Raw genomic sequence first — 17,292 nt, forward strand, 5'->3', positions numbered from 1 at the left:
AAATACAATTATTCACTAACAAATCTAAGAGAATTAACCTAATTGCTAATCAAAAACAAAAGTTGTGCTTTGAGATTGTGATGTATATAAAAAATGAAGAAGAAGAGATGTGAAAAAAAAAAATAGGTGTGAAGAAGAAGAGGTGTGGGGGTAGGGGTGGGGGGTTAAAAGTTGATTCTAATTATTATTTTTATTTTTATTTCTAACTGACGCGTTTAGTTTTTATTTTCATTTTATTTCTTTGTTACGTCAGTTTTAAGGGGTAAATAAACTCACTTTTGAATAGTAAAGGTGTGTAATATGTCATCATGATAGTTTAATCGTGTAAGTGACTTTTTGATACAAGTTCAAGGTGGAATTTATGTCTTTTCTCATTTTCTACACTAAAATTTTCACATGAATGGATGATCATTGTGTATTTTTTTTGTAAAAAATATATTTTTTTAATGGTTGCAAACATTAAGAAATCACTTGTCTTCTGACTTTCTAGAAAAAAAAGGTTAAGATTATAAAAAAGGATCATTAGCAAGGATTTGACACTACAAACCCCCATCTAATAGCTTGAGCTAGATATATAAGACAGTTAACCTGAAGCATGTGATGAATGAATAAATTAATTCGACACCCAGGTGTTGATAAAGACTGAGGGTGATATTCTTTTAATTGGAGTACTAAAAGGCTTTAAGAGACTACTAGATACATTAGTTTTGCACAATGAACACACCTAAGTGAGTTGGTAGTAGGGGTGTCTAAAGTGAGCTCAACTATAGGTAACCCGCCCAAAATTTTAGGGTTGGGCTCAAGATAATTGAAATGGGTTCAATCTCAACTCATTCAACCCTTAACCCATTTTAAGAGAATCCTCAATTGAGCCTAACTTAATCTCCAATTGCAACTTATTTTTCCTGAGTCCGAGATTTGGACTCATTTAGGGCTTCATTTATATAGATTTAGTGTCCTCAAATGCTTATTTTATGCCAATAAGTGATGTAAAACCCTTGATTTCTAGGCATAAGGATTAAGGAACAAAGCAAGGACACTGATTTGCAAAAAGGAACGAAGCAAGCTGAAACATTGAAGATAAGCAAGCCTGGTGATCGCCAAGTCCACTTGGCGAATCGCCGAATGGCTACTTGACCGCCTAAAGTTTCAGTGTGCCAAGCCCTGAAGGAAAGAACCAACTCGGCGAGAGAAGGGAGCAGTTGGCAGATCGCCGAGTGGTTCCGCGATGCAGTGTTCAATCGCACAAAGTTACAGACTTTGAGGATGCTGAAGGCCAAGACAGAGAGGCGATGGAAATGACCAAAGGGCGGATCGCCGAGTAGTTTGGCGAGTCCGACTTACTTCGCCGAGTGACTCTTCGCAGCACATTTTTGGCGACTATAAATACATTTTTGAACATTTAGTTTAATATTAATCAGACAAGTTTTCTCTAGTTTTCCTTAGCTTTGAAGAATTGAAGTTTTTCACTTTTGAGAAATTGGAAGTGAATCTTTGAGATTCTTCAACTTGGACCATTGTAAAGATGAAATCAATCTTACCCAATTGATGGAAACTCAATTTGGTAACGATTTTTATCTTTTTATAATGTCTAGCTAAAATCTCAATTCTTGAGGTGTGATTATAGGCAGATTTAGTTTATGGGTATTACTAATTGTTAGTTTAAATGTTATTTAGAAGTGAGTTTAATCATTAATTGTGGTTTAATTTAAGAATTATAGTTGCAAATGCAGTTCTACCCTTGTGTTTTTGGCTTGCTCGAGAGAGAGGTTTTAAAACTAAGATTATTGATTGATAATCTGTGGGTATTGGGTTGTCATGGGTTTACTTCGAGAGAGTGAATCCTAAACCTTTTTCCACACATTTAGCTCGAGAGAGTGAATGGACTAAAGTGTAGGTTGTTCTTATTTTGAATGCTTATTGATGTTCGAGAGAAATCGACTTGATTCGGGGTAAACTGTTTGAGAGAAAGTTTACCTCCTCTATAGTCTAGCTTACTCACTAATATTTAGCTATTTTCTATTAGTTGCAATTACACATTTGTCTATATATTAGCCTATAATCGAATCACATCCCAAGAACCTGTCTCATTATTGTTATTTCGTATTGTTTGCTACTGTTGTAGTTGATAATTTCAAACCAAAACCCCCCATTTGACATTCGTGTCACCCCCTGATTTGAGTGATGTCTTTATTCGAAAACTTCTATTCCTATGACTGATTTAACCATGTTCACACTTTACTATTAAATCTTAAACATGTACCGCTGTGGGATTCGACCCCAACTCACTTAGTTGGGTTTTATACTGACTAGCGATCGTTGACACTTAGAATTGGATAAAGTGTCCTTGAAACGTTAATTAGTTCTAAGACTCTTTATTTGCATTGATGTAATGTATGTTTCTATATTGAAGGTATACATTATTATCTATTTTATATCTTTTAGGATTTATCTATCTAGCTGTAACTTTTTTTTTAAAATCTTGAGTTGAAATTCAAACTGTGGTTATAAAACTTAAATTACAATATATTAAAATTTTAGAGATAAGTGTCAAAAACGAATCTACATTATTCTTTTTTTTTTAGTTTCATACCTAAACTATTGGAAGNGTGTCACCCCCTGATTTGAATGATGTCTTTATTCGAAAACTTCTATTCCTATGACTGATTTAACCATGTTCATACTTTACTATTGAATCTTAAACATGTACCGCTCCCTGTGGGATTCGACCCCAACTCACTTAGTTGGGTTTTATACTGACTAGCGATCGTTGACACTTAGAATTGGATGAAGTGTCCTTGAAACGTTAATCAGTTTTAAGACTCTTTATTTGCATTGATATAATGTATGTTTCTATATTGAAGGTATGAATTATTATCTATTTTATATCTTTTAGGATTTATCTATCTAGCTGTAACTTTTTTTTTTTAAATCTTGAGTTGAAATTTAAACTGTGGTTATAAAACTTAAATTACAATATATTAAAATTTTAGAGATAAGTGTCAAAAACACATCTATATTATTCTTTTTTTTTAGTTTCATACCTAAACTATTGGAAGTGTGAGTTTCATATATAAATTATCACTTATTAGTTTGAGAAACACACATCAGTGATATGTGTAATACACTCTCTCTTTTATTTGCAAAAACCTTGTCACATGACATTTCATAAGGATACAATATTTCACCTTGACAAAAATTAAACAAACCACTAATATTAGTTAAAAGATAAAGATTATAGTATTCCTATCCTAAAAAATACTTATTTTTTAAATAATAATTATTATTTTTTAAATAATAAAATTTAAAATATTTTTCTCACCCCACCCTATCACCTCATCCCCATCCTTTTATTTTTTTAAATTTCTTTTATAAAATATTTTTAAAAAACTCAGACCTCACCCCCTCCCCAACTGCTTCCTATAAAAATTGATACTATTTTTATTTTTTTAAAAAATAACATTCTACTCCACCCCATCTAACCCTTTGCTCCTAATTTATCTTTATCTTCTTTTTTTTTTTACATTTTTCTCGTTTTGTGTTATATATGTACATATATTTTTAGGAAAATATTTTTCTGCTTGCGTACCGAATATAACAGAAATTAAAAAAAATATTTTTAAAAAAGTCTTGTGGCAAGTAAAAAAAATACTATATATGTTACACAAAACAAGAAAAAAATTTGGACGCAAAGGGTTATGTGCGGTGAGGTAGAATATTTTTTTTAAAAAAAAATTAAAACAATATCTAAATTATTATTTGAAGGGATTGTGGGGGGGNAGGAAGTGGTGGAGTGGGGTGAGATTTTTTTTTTTGGGGTGTGTGGGGAGATAGTAATACTTTAATGTTTAACTTTAACTAATACTAATAATTTATTTATTTTTTGTCAAGGTGAAATGTTTGATCATGTGGAGTGTGATGTGACAACTTTTAAAAAATAAAAGAGACAGTGTATTACACACACCATGATGAGAGTGTAATAAAAGAGAGAGATGAGTTTCTCAAACTAATAAGTGACAGTTTAGGTATAAAACTAACACTGTCAATACTTTAGGTATGAAACTCAAAAAAGAGAATAGTTTAGATGTGTTTTTTACCCTTATCTCTAAAATTTATTGAGATTAAGTGAATCAAGACCAAACCCATTTTTAAGCTCATTTGAGCCCAAAGCTAACTTTGGCGGGTTATGATCCAACCAAATTTTTATTCTGATCCATTTTAGTATCTCTAATTTCAACTCACCCCCCATTTGACACCCCTACTTGATAGTATAGTATATATTTGAATTCCAAAATCTAGGAACCACAACTTTAGTTCGTCTTTAATTATTGATTACAAATAAATTAGTATAATTCAGTTAATAATTCCCCATTTAAAATCCCACCCTCAAATAGTAGTGTCATTATTTTGAGTTTTATTCACTAATTATAAAGTTTCCTGACCACACTCTTTATGTGATTCGACCCAACCTTGTTGGGTTACTGTATTTTGATAATGATCAATTTATTGTCATTTGAGGGTATAATTTGGGCGACATCATATGATACTTCGTCGGAACAACTAGGGAGAATACAGATACACTAGGTGATTCATCTTAAAGCTTACCCCAACCCAATCGGCTAAAAACTAGATGCATGCAACAAGCCACCAAACCTAAGATGCAAGTTGGGCTAAACAAAACCCATGCCTTTGTAGAACTCTTCCATAACTTCATGAATCGAAAGCTTGAATCTGATGGTAGAAGAGTATGTATATATCAAAGATAAACCATTAATACATTGGGGGATCCACGTACCCTTACGAACAACATTGATGTTTGTATGCTCACACTAGTTCTAAAAATTATCTATCTGTTTGTAACTTCTTCTTCTTTTGAGTTGAAATTCAAATTGGTGGTTATAAAAGGTAAATAACAATATGTTAAAATTATTGGGATTAAGTGGGTAAAATAGGCGGATGACCCAACCCATTTTTTAGCCCAATTCATTTGAGTCCAAAATAAAGTTGGTCATGTCATTGACCCAATTCATTTTTTTTTTTGTATAAATTTTACGAATCACATAGTTTTAATATGAAATTACAATATATCCCTATTTAGTTTGTAATTATATTAATCCCTGAAAAAGTAAAATAAATCGGATACATTAAAAACTAGCACGGATACATTATAAAATAAGCTGGATACATAATAAGTAACTTAGATACATTAAAAACTAGCTCGGATACATTATAAAATAATTTAGAATTAGGAGAGAAATAAGGGGGTTTAGAGGTTTTTATAAATAGAAGGGAATATTAGAAATAAGGAAAATATAAGACGTGTATTTCAATAAAAAAAATATATATATTTCAATCCATTTTAACATTTCCAATTTCAAGTCAACCCATCCATTTGACACCCCTATTACTACCTTATGGTTAACATCAACTTTTATAAAGGTATTGACCTAAACTAGGCCCAAGAAGCCCAATAGAATATGTAGCCGTCAATATTATGCAATCCTCATCACTTGCATCTTCAATATTTTTGTTTTACCACAGCCAATACGACGCCGTATTTAATTTGTAACCCCCTTTTCGGGTCAAAATAGGAGACAAAACAAACGTGGAAAATAATCCAAATCCCCCTAGTAGTAGTAAATACAATTCCAGTAAAAACCATAAAAAAAACACACAAACACAACAGTCTATCTTTCTAATCTATTCCTTTTTCCTGAACTCCTACGGCGTAGATCCGAGGAGTTTCAGACAGTCTTTACAAACCCTAACTCCCAATCGCTTTTACCCACTTCTCCTCCTACTCTTTACTCTTTATTCCTCAGATCTTTAACTCATCTTTATCAGGTTAGTTATGTTTCTTTTTTCTCCCTTTTTTGTGTTTCTTGGAATGTAATCTTTGTTTTTGTGTTCAAGTTTGAATCTTTACGATTGATTGTTGGTTAGAGTTCGTTTCTACAGCTGGGGTTTGAGTTATATAGCTGCTGGGGTTGATTTTTATGTTTTTTATTATATATTTTTCTGCGTGTGATTTTACTATTGTTATCATGGAGATCTGTTTGATATGATTTTCTTGATTGCATAAAGATCATCTTTTTAATTATCTGTTAAGTAGGTGAGCTATTTCATTCTCCTAGAAAGTATTGTGCGAAAGGGTTATCGGAATGAAGGGGTGGTTAGTGAGTCGACGCTCTGTTTTGATGCAATAGGTTCCTGAAGTAGTGATTTTGTTGTGAGAAGTTCGTCAGTTCTGGATGTAGGTTTCCTAGTTGGAAAAACTGGTTAGTTGGGGTACTTATCATGTATAGGAAGTAAATCTGGGGATTATAATGCCTTCCCCTGCCATCTATTCTTTGTCTTTCATGTTAAGCTTTACATGTTTCTTATCGTTAGCTTGATGGTGCGGCATTCTGCGTCTCTGCTGGGTCTGCCTTAGTCACTTTGACCTAGAATCACATAACTTGAAAGGATGGTTGACAGTTGGCTACTATAGCCTCCAGTTGAAATAGTTGTTTTTCATGTGTATCTTCTCTTTCTGTGCTTTGTGCTTCATATAAGAAAGAAAAACATACATTCTGTTGTGCCCTCCTCCCCTTTAATATTAGAAAGGACAAGCAGATGATGTTTATTGCTACTAGAGTCATTGACATCTGTGATATTTTCACAGTAATGTTTTGTCTTTTCCTTTTTATTACGCTAAAGATTGTTTGATGAGTTCATATGAGTAATACCATTGTTTTTTGTTTGCTATAGTCATGGCTGGCTTGGCACCGGAAGGTTCTCAATTTGATGCTCGTCAATTTGATGCTAAAATGACCGAGCTGTAAGTTGTTTGCTCTAATTTCTAAGCAATTGAGATTTTATCTGGCAGCAGAAAACTACACTTGCGTTTTATTTCCTCCTTGGATCTATCAATTGCAGCTATCTTGTGCTTACTCGTTCGGTTTTTAAATTTTTTTGATGTTTGATTTTCTGAAACAGGCTTGGGACTGAACAGCAGGAGTTCTTCACATCATATGATGAGGTTCATGACAGTTTTGATGCCATGGGTTTGCAAGAAAACCTTCTTAGGGGCATCTATGCCTATGGTAAATGCACTTCTTAATAGCATAAGTGGTTTTCCTTTCCCTTGTTAGATTTAGCAAGGCATTGAACACCTGTCTTAAATTGCTTGAAGGTTTTGAGAAGCCATCTGCTATCCAGCAAAGGGGTATTGTTCCTTTTTGCAAGGGTCTTGATGTGATCCAACAGGCACAATCTGGTACAGGAAAGACTGCAACTTTCTGCTCTGGGATTCTCCAGCAGCTTGATTACAGCTTAGTCGAATGTCAGGCTCTGGTTCTGGCTCCAACCCGTGAGCTTGCCCAACAGATTGAGAAGGTTATGCGAGCACTTGGTGACTATCTTGGTGTGAAGGTTCATGCCTGTGTAGGAGGTACCAGTGTCCGTGAGGATCAGCGTATCCTTCAAAGTGGTGTTCATGTGGTTGTTGGTACTCCTGGTCGTGTATTTGACATGTTGCGCCGGCAGTCTCTTCGCCCCGACCACATCAAGATGTTTGTTCTGGATGAAGCTGATGAAATGCTCTCTAGAGGTTTCAAGGATCAGGTTGCCATTTTTTCCTTCCATTTTTTTTGTCCTTCAAGTGGAATATTCTTATTTATTAGGTTTCTGCATTGTGATTTGGGAAGTAGGGCTCAAATATGGGGCTGCCTTTTTCTTTTTATTTGGGTAATGGGGTGATGGGTAAGTATAGTATTTGTATGCAACAGTCATATGTTAGATTTGTCAAAAGATTTGTGCATATGTGATATTAATAACCTCTGAATGGGAGTTCTGTCTATTCTCGTCATTATTAGCCTTATTATGCTTTGATATCTTTTAGAATCGGTGCAGGACTTTGGTGGTTCTTTGACCTTAATTCTTGCTCCCAAGGCTCACAAATAGTGTCTCATTTTGAAGTTGTCTTGTTATTTTCCAGATTTATGATATTTTCCAATTGCTGCCACCAAAGATTCAAGTTGGTGTTTTCTCTGCCACAATGCCACCAGAGGCCCTTGAAATTACTAGGAAGTTCATGAACAAGCCTGTGAGGATCCTTGTGAAGCGTGATGAGCTCACTCTTGAAGGTATCAAGCAATTTTATGTCAATGTTGACAAGGAAGAGTGGAAGCTTGAAACTCTTTGCGATCTTTACGAAACCTTAGCCATCACCCAGAGTGTGATCTTTGTGAACACCAGGCGTAAGGTTGATTGGCTCACTGATAAGATGCGCAGCCGTGATCACACAGTATCTGCCACTCATGGAGACATGGACCAGAACACCAGAGATATCATTATGCGAGAGTTCCGATCTGGGTCATCTCGTGTGCTTATCACTACCGATCTTCTGGCACGTGGTATTGATGTGCAGCAAGTATCCCTTGTGATTAACTATGACCTTCCTACTCAGCCAGAAAACTACTTGCATCGTATTGGTCGTAGTGGACGATTTGGAAGGAAGGGTGTAGCTATCAATTTTGTCACAAAGGATGATGAAAGGATGCTTTTTGACATTCAGAAGTTTTACAATGTTGTAGTGGAGGAGCTACCAGCCAATGTGGCCGATCTTCTTTGAGGTGGTGGTTTTGGTTGAATTCTTCCTTATATTAAGTAATTTAATATTTTCTTCTTAGGTTAGTTAGAACCGCACTGGACTAAAAGTTGGAAACTGCAGTTTCTGTGATTCGTCCTAGTTTTCCAATTTTGTTGGTTTTGTCTTTTTGTATTGCAAGTCCACAACAACTTCAGGTTTTGGATGTCTTTGAATTTTTAAGTATATTTGATTTAAACTTTTGGCCTATTTTTTCGTTTTGTTGTATGATGTGCTCTGTATCTGTTCGCTTTGATATATATTGCTACATAGTCAAATTATGTGTCATTGATAATTAGTGCTTCTTTGAGGCCTAATTATTATTTTTCCTTCTTAAAAATATACTAATTAGGCTAAAAAGTGTACCAACCAAGGGAATAATGAATACATGACTTTTTCTAATAAATCACCCCTAACATTCAATCTTAATTTTAATACACATTTTAATATTTAGCATTACCCTCATATTCAAACATTTTAATTAAAGCAAATGGGAACATAGTGTGTTCCGTGTATAAACTAGTAAGTAATTATTATTTCGAGGAATAAGTCATAAACGAAAACTATTTCTTCCCGAATTTTCCATCCAATAGAATGAAAGATTAGTACCCATTGAATTTATTGTAGGAGTGCGTAATGACTTTCTAGGAAAAGGAGACTTTTGAAAAAATAGTGTCTCCCTCGTATTTTCTCACTGCGTATTTGTGAAAATATAGTTATTCTACGATGATGGTTATTTTAGAAAATTAAGAAAAAAATTTATTTTTTTTCAATTTTATTTTTATCATTAATAGAATAATATTTGTGAGAATGGAAGATTAGTCTGCGTTGAATTTATTATAGGAGTGCGTAATGACTAATGACATTTAAGGAAGGGAAAGGAGACTTTTGAAAAAAATAGTGTATCTCTCGTATTTTCTCCGTACTAAGTATTTGCTAAAAATAGTTATTCTATAATAATTATTGTACGTAACTTTAGAAAATTAAGAAAAAAGTATATCTTTCAATTTTATTCTTATTATCATTAATAGAGTAATATTTGTTGAAGAAAGATAATAGATAAAAGAATAAATTACTTTAAAGTAATTTTTACTAGTTTTAATTTTTTATTAAAGGGCTAGAGACTCTCTTTGACGACGATAACGATAAATATTCAGTAAAAATTTATAAGTAAGGTCTAAGGATGATAAGCTATACGCAAATCTTATCACTGTATCCGGGAGATAGAGAGACTATTTCTGAAAGGTCCTTAACTCAAATGCAACAATTCCAAATACAACAAAGAAAACCTAGCAAGTCACAAGAAAACAATGTCAAGTCTACTGAGGGAGCAACAACGAAGTAGTGTAATAATCTATACACAATAAGAAACATGTTAGGATAGAGTATTAAAACAAATAAATAATGATGGATGTCAATAACAAGAATTACAGTGGTACAACTAGTACAATGACAGACACCAACCATCCTAACCAAAACAACACTACACTATTTATTAACCTTCTACCCTAATATATGTTTTCCACACTCTCTTATTTAAGGTCATATGCTCAATGATCTGAATTTGCGTCATATTTTGTCTTATCACCTTTCTTCAATATTTTTTTGGTCTACTTTTGCCTCTCCTCGTACCTTCTATAACCAACATCTTGCACCTCCCCATTGGTGCATCCGCACATCTCCTCTTCACATGTCCAAATTTAATCATCTTAATGTCGCTTCTCTCATCTTATCCACCATGGAGACCACTCCCAACTTATTTAGAATATCTTCATTTCTAATCTTATCGCTCATAGTATAACAATACATTCACCTCAACATCTTCATCTCCGCAATATGCATTTACTGAACATGCAAGTTTTTGATTGACCAGCACTCCAACCCATATATAACAATATCGATCCCAAAAAAAATTCATACATTTTTATATCTAGTAATAATTCAATTTTATAATATTCATTTTAATAAAATAATTTATAACTATAAATATCCATAATTTATTTTACTCCCTCCGTCCCTATTTAGTTGTCCACTTTAGAAATGACACACATATTAAGGCAACAATGATTAATATAGTGAAGTTACAATTTTGCCCTTATTAATTATGATTCCAAAATAAATTTATTCAAGATAACTAATCAATGTTGGGGGAAGTTTAAATTTTCAAGAAGTTTAAATGAGGGTATAATAGGAAAAATTTTTTTGTCCTTTCTTGATTTGTCAAAATTGACAAGTAAATAGGGACATTTAAAAGAGGAAATATGGACAAGTAAATAGGGACGGAGGGAGTAAACTATAAGTCTTAAAATATTTTCTTTATTTATTAAAAAACATATCAACTCAAACTATATGAGGTAACTAAATTAAAATCACAAACATAGAGACAAGTGGTTCAATAAAAAGAAAAAGAGTAGTACAAGTGATGGGAATAGAGCAGATTTCATGGACCAAAGTTGACTAGTCAACCTCTCGTTTTCTTGAGCCCAAGACACAAGTTGTTTAGAAACACCAATCTCTAGAATCAAAATAAAAACAAAAATATTTAAAAAAAAGTCTTTTCACATCACATCTTAATCCTCATTCTCTGTCAGTTTGGCATCCCACTTTCTCCAAAATTTTCTCCTCTTCCATTCCATACCTATCTAAAAAAAAGAATTCTTACCTAAAACTAAGAAAAAAAATCATGGATGATTACAGATCAAAATCTTATGGTGATGGTAGGATGCAAATGGATAAATATCATGAACCCCAATTTTGTAATGATTTGAGGTCAGTTGGTGCACCACCTCCAGCCCATCACAACAAAGATTTGAAGCTTAAAAAAGGGAAGAGCACTAGTGGGTCATCTTCAAAATCTTGGAATTTCAATGATCCTGAGTTTCAGAGGAAGAGGAGAGTTGCTAGTTATAAAGTTTACTCTGTTGAAGGCAAAGTTAAAGGGTCTTTGAGGAGGAGTTTAAGATGGTTTAAAGATAAGTATACACAGGTTTTATATGGATGGAGGTGATTATTCAAAATTTTTGACTTTGTTTTGTTTCATTTTTCTAAATGTTGTATTTTGTTCTCAACACTTATACATGTGGATTTTCTTCTTCTTCTATTGATTATAGTTTTGATTGATTACCTTCTTCTTCTTTTTTTCCAATCGCGATACTTTATCATCATTAGGTGGTTAATTATGTCTTTGGAAGTTGATTCGATGTTTAATTTAGGTTCCAGGCAAGATTTTGAGGATTATGTTTATGAATTAATTTTACTTCTAGAGGCCAGCTAAATTGGGAATACTTTTATATTTTATAGGCTGTCATGTTTCTTCTTAAATGCTTGTGGTCACTATGAAACAATTTTTCTATTTATAAAATAAGTAAGATAAAAGTTATTAAGTATGTGTTGTAATAATGCTAAGTTTTTGTATACGGTGGGTGGGTACATTTGACATGAAAAATATATATTACAAAATAAGTAATTTTTTTATGTTTAAAAGATAGCAGAAAATATTGTTCCAAAAGTATTTATATCCAATTTAAATGAACACTATGAGAATTCAAGGTTGTGAGTTGGGATGTTTGAAGGGTGGGAAGGAATCAATTAACGTAGAATACTACTACTTATTTTTTCTATTTTCATTAGGAAACTCTATCTTTTATGAACCCACGAAATTATATTTAATGTATTCGAAGAAAATATTTTTAAATTTTTTGAACAAGCTTAATTTGTGAACTAACTATTCTTGGCCTGGCTAATTGTTGTTGCCAGTTGTGTCGGAGATAAAAATATCTATACTAAAATAGTGTTTATTTTGTTATCTGTTCCCTCAAATGTCTTACTCCCTCCGTCTCATTTTATGTGAGGTAGTTTGACTCGGTACAGAGTTTAAAAAAGAAACAAGACTTTTAAAACTTGTGGTTCAAAACGAATGATAGAAATTTGTGTGGCTGTAAATCATTTCATTAAGGATAGAATAGATATTTTATAGTTAAATTGTTACTTCATATAGAAATGTGTCATTCTTTTTGGAACAGAGACAAAGGGAGTAATTTTTATCATTTTAAACACTAAATCCAAGTCGAAAAAGTGGACGACTGGCTTGCCTAGAGGGAATATACTGAAAAATAATTTTGATTACCATATGCTAAATATTTATATTTTCTGTGGTTTCATTCACATGAAATTTTTTAATTGGTGATTCATGGCCTGCCACATCCAACTGTGAATATATAAAGCATTTCTACCACTTTAGAAGATCTAACAAATAATTAAGGTTTACTTCATCAAATCATATAGTTTTTATCTCATTAACCTCTGTTGAACAATTTGCATGCTCAAGAACCTATTTTTATGAGGTCTTTAGGTTCCCTAATACCAAAACTATAGCATAGATTAATAATTCTATGCTAGAAGACCGAATTCAATATAGAAGAATGAAAAACGTGCATAACCACAATAATTTAACGTTGTGCCCTAGCAATATAATACTAAGTTTCAGCCCATAATGTTCTATGAAGAACTCACCCTTTAATTCTATTAAAAAAAGTAAATTTGGAAAGAAAAATAGATAAAAATTTACTTAGCTCAAGAAGAAAATAACCCTAAGCCTTGAAAAGGTCGCCCTAGGTGTTCTCTGGTCAAGTATGAAAATTTATAATCAAGACTTGAGCAAACAATTAACTTAAACACGAAATAATAAAATTCGACCTTGATTATAGCAAAAAGTACTATAGCAGACCACCCCTTTGTTATAGCGAAGCCTTACAGCTTCGCTATCTTTGCTATAGCGAGCCTCCCTGCACTATATATAGCGAACAAGTCTTTCGCTATAGTAAAGCCTGGCAAAAAATTTTCCACTTGTTTATTTTTTTGCTTTATGCCAATTCTCCTCTCATGGGCACCTATGCAAGGATATTATAATCGTAATTCGTAAATAACTACAAAAATGGTCAGATTGTTAAAATTATTTTACCATATTATAAATCCATTGAATTGTGGATTGTCCATTTGATTTGTCCAAGAATTAATTGAATTCATGTATGTATACTCTAGGATACAACAACTCAATCATAATGTATGACTCAACAAATTCGGGACAAGAGTTAAATTCAAAGCTTTATAAAAATAACACCTCATTTCAATTAAATAAAACTCTCTTTTTTACTAACTTTTATGTAGGGGTGTACAAAACCGAACTGAAAATCGAACCAAATCGCAAATCGAGTCAAACCGGAAAAAAAAACCCTGACTAGTGGTTAGTTTGACTTGGTTTGGTGTTGAAAAAAAAACCTAACTATATTTGGGTTGGTTTGGTTTTAACTGAAAAAAAACAACCCGAGACCAAACCAACCTGACATTATATATATAATTTTAAAAATTTTATTTTATACATAAAAATATTTACTTTGATATAATTTTTAAATATTTCTTATACTTTTAATATATTATTTCAAGTTTGAAACTTAGAATTTTGAATGGTTCCATAAAGATTATAGTCCATAGATGTTGGTAATTATAATAAAACTTAAATCAAAATCAAATTAATACTAATGCAAAAAGAAAATCAATTTAACACTAAGAATGACAATAATATTGAATATTTGTTCTTTGGTTTTATATTGGTTTAGACAATTAAAGTACACATAATCTAATTTTAATTTCCTTTAATATTTAGTCATGTAACTAATACTTATTAAACTTATTTTAGCATGATTTAGTACTTTTAAATTATGATCATTTTCATTATGACTTGTTAATTTGCAATATTTGTTTTATGCGATTTCATTATTATTATTTTTTTTGATATTTTAGTATCATTAATCATATCATTGTTTGTGTTGTATTCTTAAGAAACACCTTAGATAATTGTATTTTGGTAGGACTGAAGAAATATTTGAAGTACAAGTAAATTATATGTTTGTATGAATACTTTAGCGAAAAAACCCGAAAACCCGAAAAATCCGAGGTTGAAAAACCCGAGTTTTATTGGTTTGATTTGGTTTATAGATTTAAAAATCCGACACAAATAGTTTGATTTGATATTTGAAAAACCTGAACCAACCCGACCATGTACACCCCTACTTTTATGCTCTATGTATTTACTTATATACAAAATAATGTAAGATCATCCTTATTTATAGGTGAGAAAACCAAAAATATGAATAATATTATGGATAAGTGAACAGAAACATTATGCGTTAAAAATTACATAGGTTACAAAACAAAATTTAATAGAATAATGGACAAATAAATTGTTAGTTGTTACATTGATTTAATGAAAAGAGAAATCACTCTTTGGAAATTAATCAAAGGCCACTAACGTCAAAAGAGAATTGTAGCAAATGAAACAAATGATGCATGTTGAGACCCACTATTGACCCAATTTAATGTAACATTAAACTGCTAAATAACCATCACAACAAGTCTTTTTTTACGTACTTTCATTTGACAAATACATCTCTTCAAATCAATTCATTTGACAGATAATAAGGTTTTGGTAACTTGATCTATTTAGGAATCACTTCTTGCCCTTTATAGTATGCACACATCTTTTATTAAGCCAAAAGGCAACAAGTAAATAAATAAAGTCACAATAATTCATAATTCAAAAGATATATAAAAGAATTATATGGTCAAATAAAAACTTATTTAAATTTCAAAAAACAAAATCTTAGCACTGCTAATTATTACTTTATTTTTTGGAATTGCTTCTGGCAGATATATATAGTTGTCATATCTAGTTGTTGTCATTGTTCAACTGTTGATTTCACCTCTGTTAAAAGTTTTCATGACCCCATTTGAATTGCTTCCAGCAAAAAGCATACCCAGAAATGGGGATTTCAATTCTTTTAATAGTTACGTTATTGGTGTGTTGCTAGGGACATTTATTGACAAACAAAAATGGGGATTTCAATTCTTTTTCTTGTAACAATGACAATTAGGGGTATTTATCGATCAATTTAATTGTGTATTATTAGTTCAATTTATTGGTTTTTAAATTTGAACATGCTAATCAATAATCAAAGTAATAAAATTTATTGATATCCAGTTTGTTATTTTTGGTTTTTAACGGTTTATTTTTTTATTTAACTGATAAGAAATGCTCCTCTAATTTTTTTTTATCTTCTCTTATTTTTATATCTTCTCTAATTCTAGAAAAAGGCTTACGTAAGGGATTCGATTCAATATTAACAGCCCCATCGTATGTTGTAAATTACGTTTTGAGTTGAATGCATTCACTCTATTCCCCATAAGTGAATATGAAAGAGCAATTCATGCCATCAATGGTGAAATTTCTTTCTCTGTTACAACTAATTCCCAAAAAAAAGGTAAGGAGAAAGATGTTAGTGCAAATTCTCTCATTATTACCTTCAAATCGGCAAAAAAAAAGGTAAGGGAAAAAAAGTTACAACTGTTAATTCAAAGAAGATCCGCATGATCATAGTGGATATGATTTGTATCATGTGGTCCATAAATTATCGAAATAATTTTTAAACACAAAAACATTTTAGTATATTTACTTTGGTGGCTGATTTGATACAATTGTTGATGCTCTATTATTTTAAATAGTGATATCTATTAAGGAATATATTTTGGTGGCTGATTTGGTACAACAATTGGTGATTTGTTGATTTTTAACTGTGCTATATTTTGATGGATGATATAGTTAAAATATTGGTAATCTGTTGATTAAAACTTGATGGATCGTGTGGCTAATTTTTTGGTGATATGTTGATTTAAAATTATAAAAGAAATTGATTTATAATTGATGGTAAGGTTGATTTTAGTTATATGTTCCAATCCTACAATGCTTAACACCATAATCTAATCAAGTGTATACCAACTTCTTAGTATCATCAAGTTAATTTACATGGTGTACAATGTGGTGTAACCTTTGAATCAAGTTTAAATTTTAATAACTATAACAATTAAAAATAACTGGTGAATTTGTTGGTTAAAAAATAATGGTGATTTGATGATTTACAGCTGCAATATGTTATGGTGTATATATTTTGATGTATGCTATGACTAATTTTTTGGTGATATGTTGATCTAGAGTTATAAAATATATTGATTTATAATTGATGTTAAAGTAGATTTTAGTTATATGTTACAACTCTATAATACATAACACCATAATCTAATCAAGTATGTACAAACCTTTTAGTATCATCAAATTAATTTACATGGTATACAATATGATTTAACCTTGGTGTCAAGTTCAGATTAATCTAATTCAATTTTACCATAATGAACGAATTATACCAATTTATAACCAAATTGATGATAAAGTTAATTTTTGTTATATGTTCCAACCTACATTGGAGTAAAAAATGATTTAAACAAAAAAACTCAAGGAAGAGAAATAAAAAAGAACAAAGATTTTTTTTTTTGAAAAATAAAATGGGGTAAAAATGGTAAAAAAAAAAAAAAAAAAAAGGAGAAAGAGACGACTGAAGAGATAGAAATAAGAAAAGAAGAGAGAAATTTCAAGAAGTAAAAGGTGGAGAACTAAAAAGAGAATCTGCTTATTTAATATTTAAGGAAGAAGATCAAAAAAGAGAAGAAAGCTAAAAATGTTGAGGGGAGATATATATTTTAGGAAGAATATTAAAAAAGAGAGATTTTTAGGGACAAAATTCATATGTTTTTTTTTAATCTCTTTAAAATATTTT

General features: G+C 31.5%; 1 protein-coding gene across 1 annotated transcript; it reads left to right on the forward strand.

Annotated features, from left to right (window-relative positions):
• Positions 1-5,670: 5,670 nt before the first annotated feature.
• On the forward strand, positions 5,671-8,839 carry LOC125841215 (eukaryotic initiation factor 4A-2-like). Its single transcript, XM_049520294.1, has 5 exons — positions 5,671-5,844; positions 6,751-6,820; positions 6,979-7,085; positions 7,175-7,605; positions 7,979-8,839. Exons 2-5 carry the CDS (start codon positions 6,753-6,755, stop codon positions 8,612-8,614), a joined length of 1,242 nt encoding a protein of 413 aa, XP_049376251.1. The 5' UTR covers positions 5,671-5,844; positions 6,751-6,752; the 3' UTR covers positions 8,615-8,839.
• The last annotated feature ends 8,453 nt before the right edge of the window (positions 8,840-17,292 follow it).

This window comes from Solanum stenotomum, chromosome 10 (genome assembly GCF_019186545.1).
Source record: "Solanum stenotomum isolate F172 chromosome 10, ASM1918654v1, whole genome shotgun sequence".
Taxonomy (NCBI): domain Eukaryota; kingdom Viridiplantae; phylum Streptophyta; class Magnoliopsida; order Solanales; family Solanaceae; genus Solanum; species Solanum stenotomum.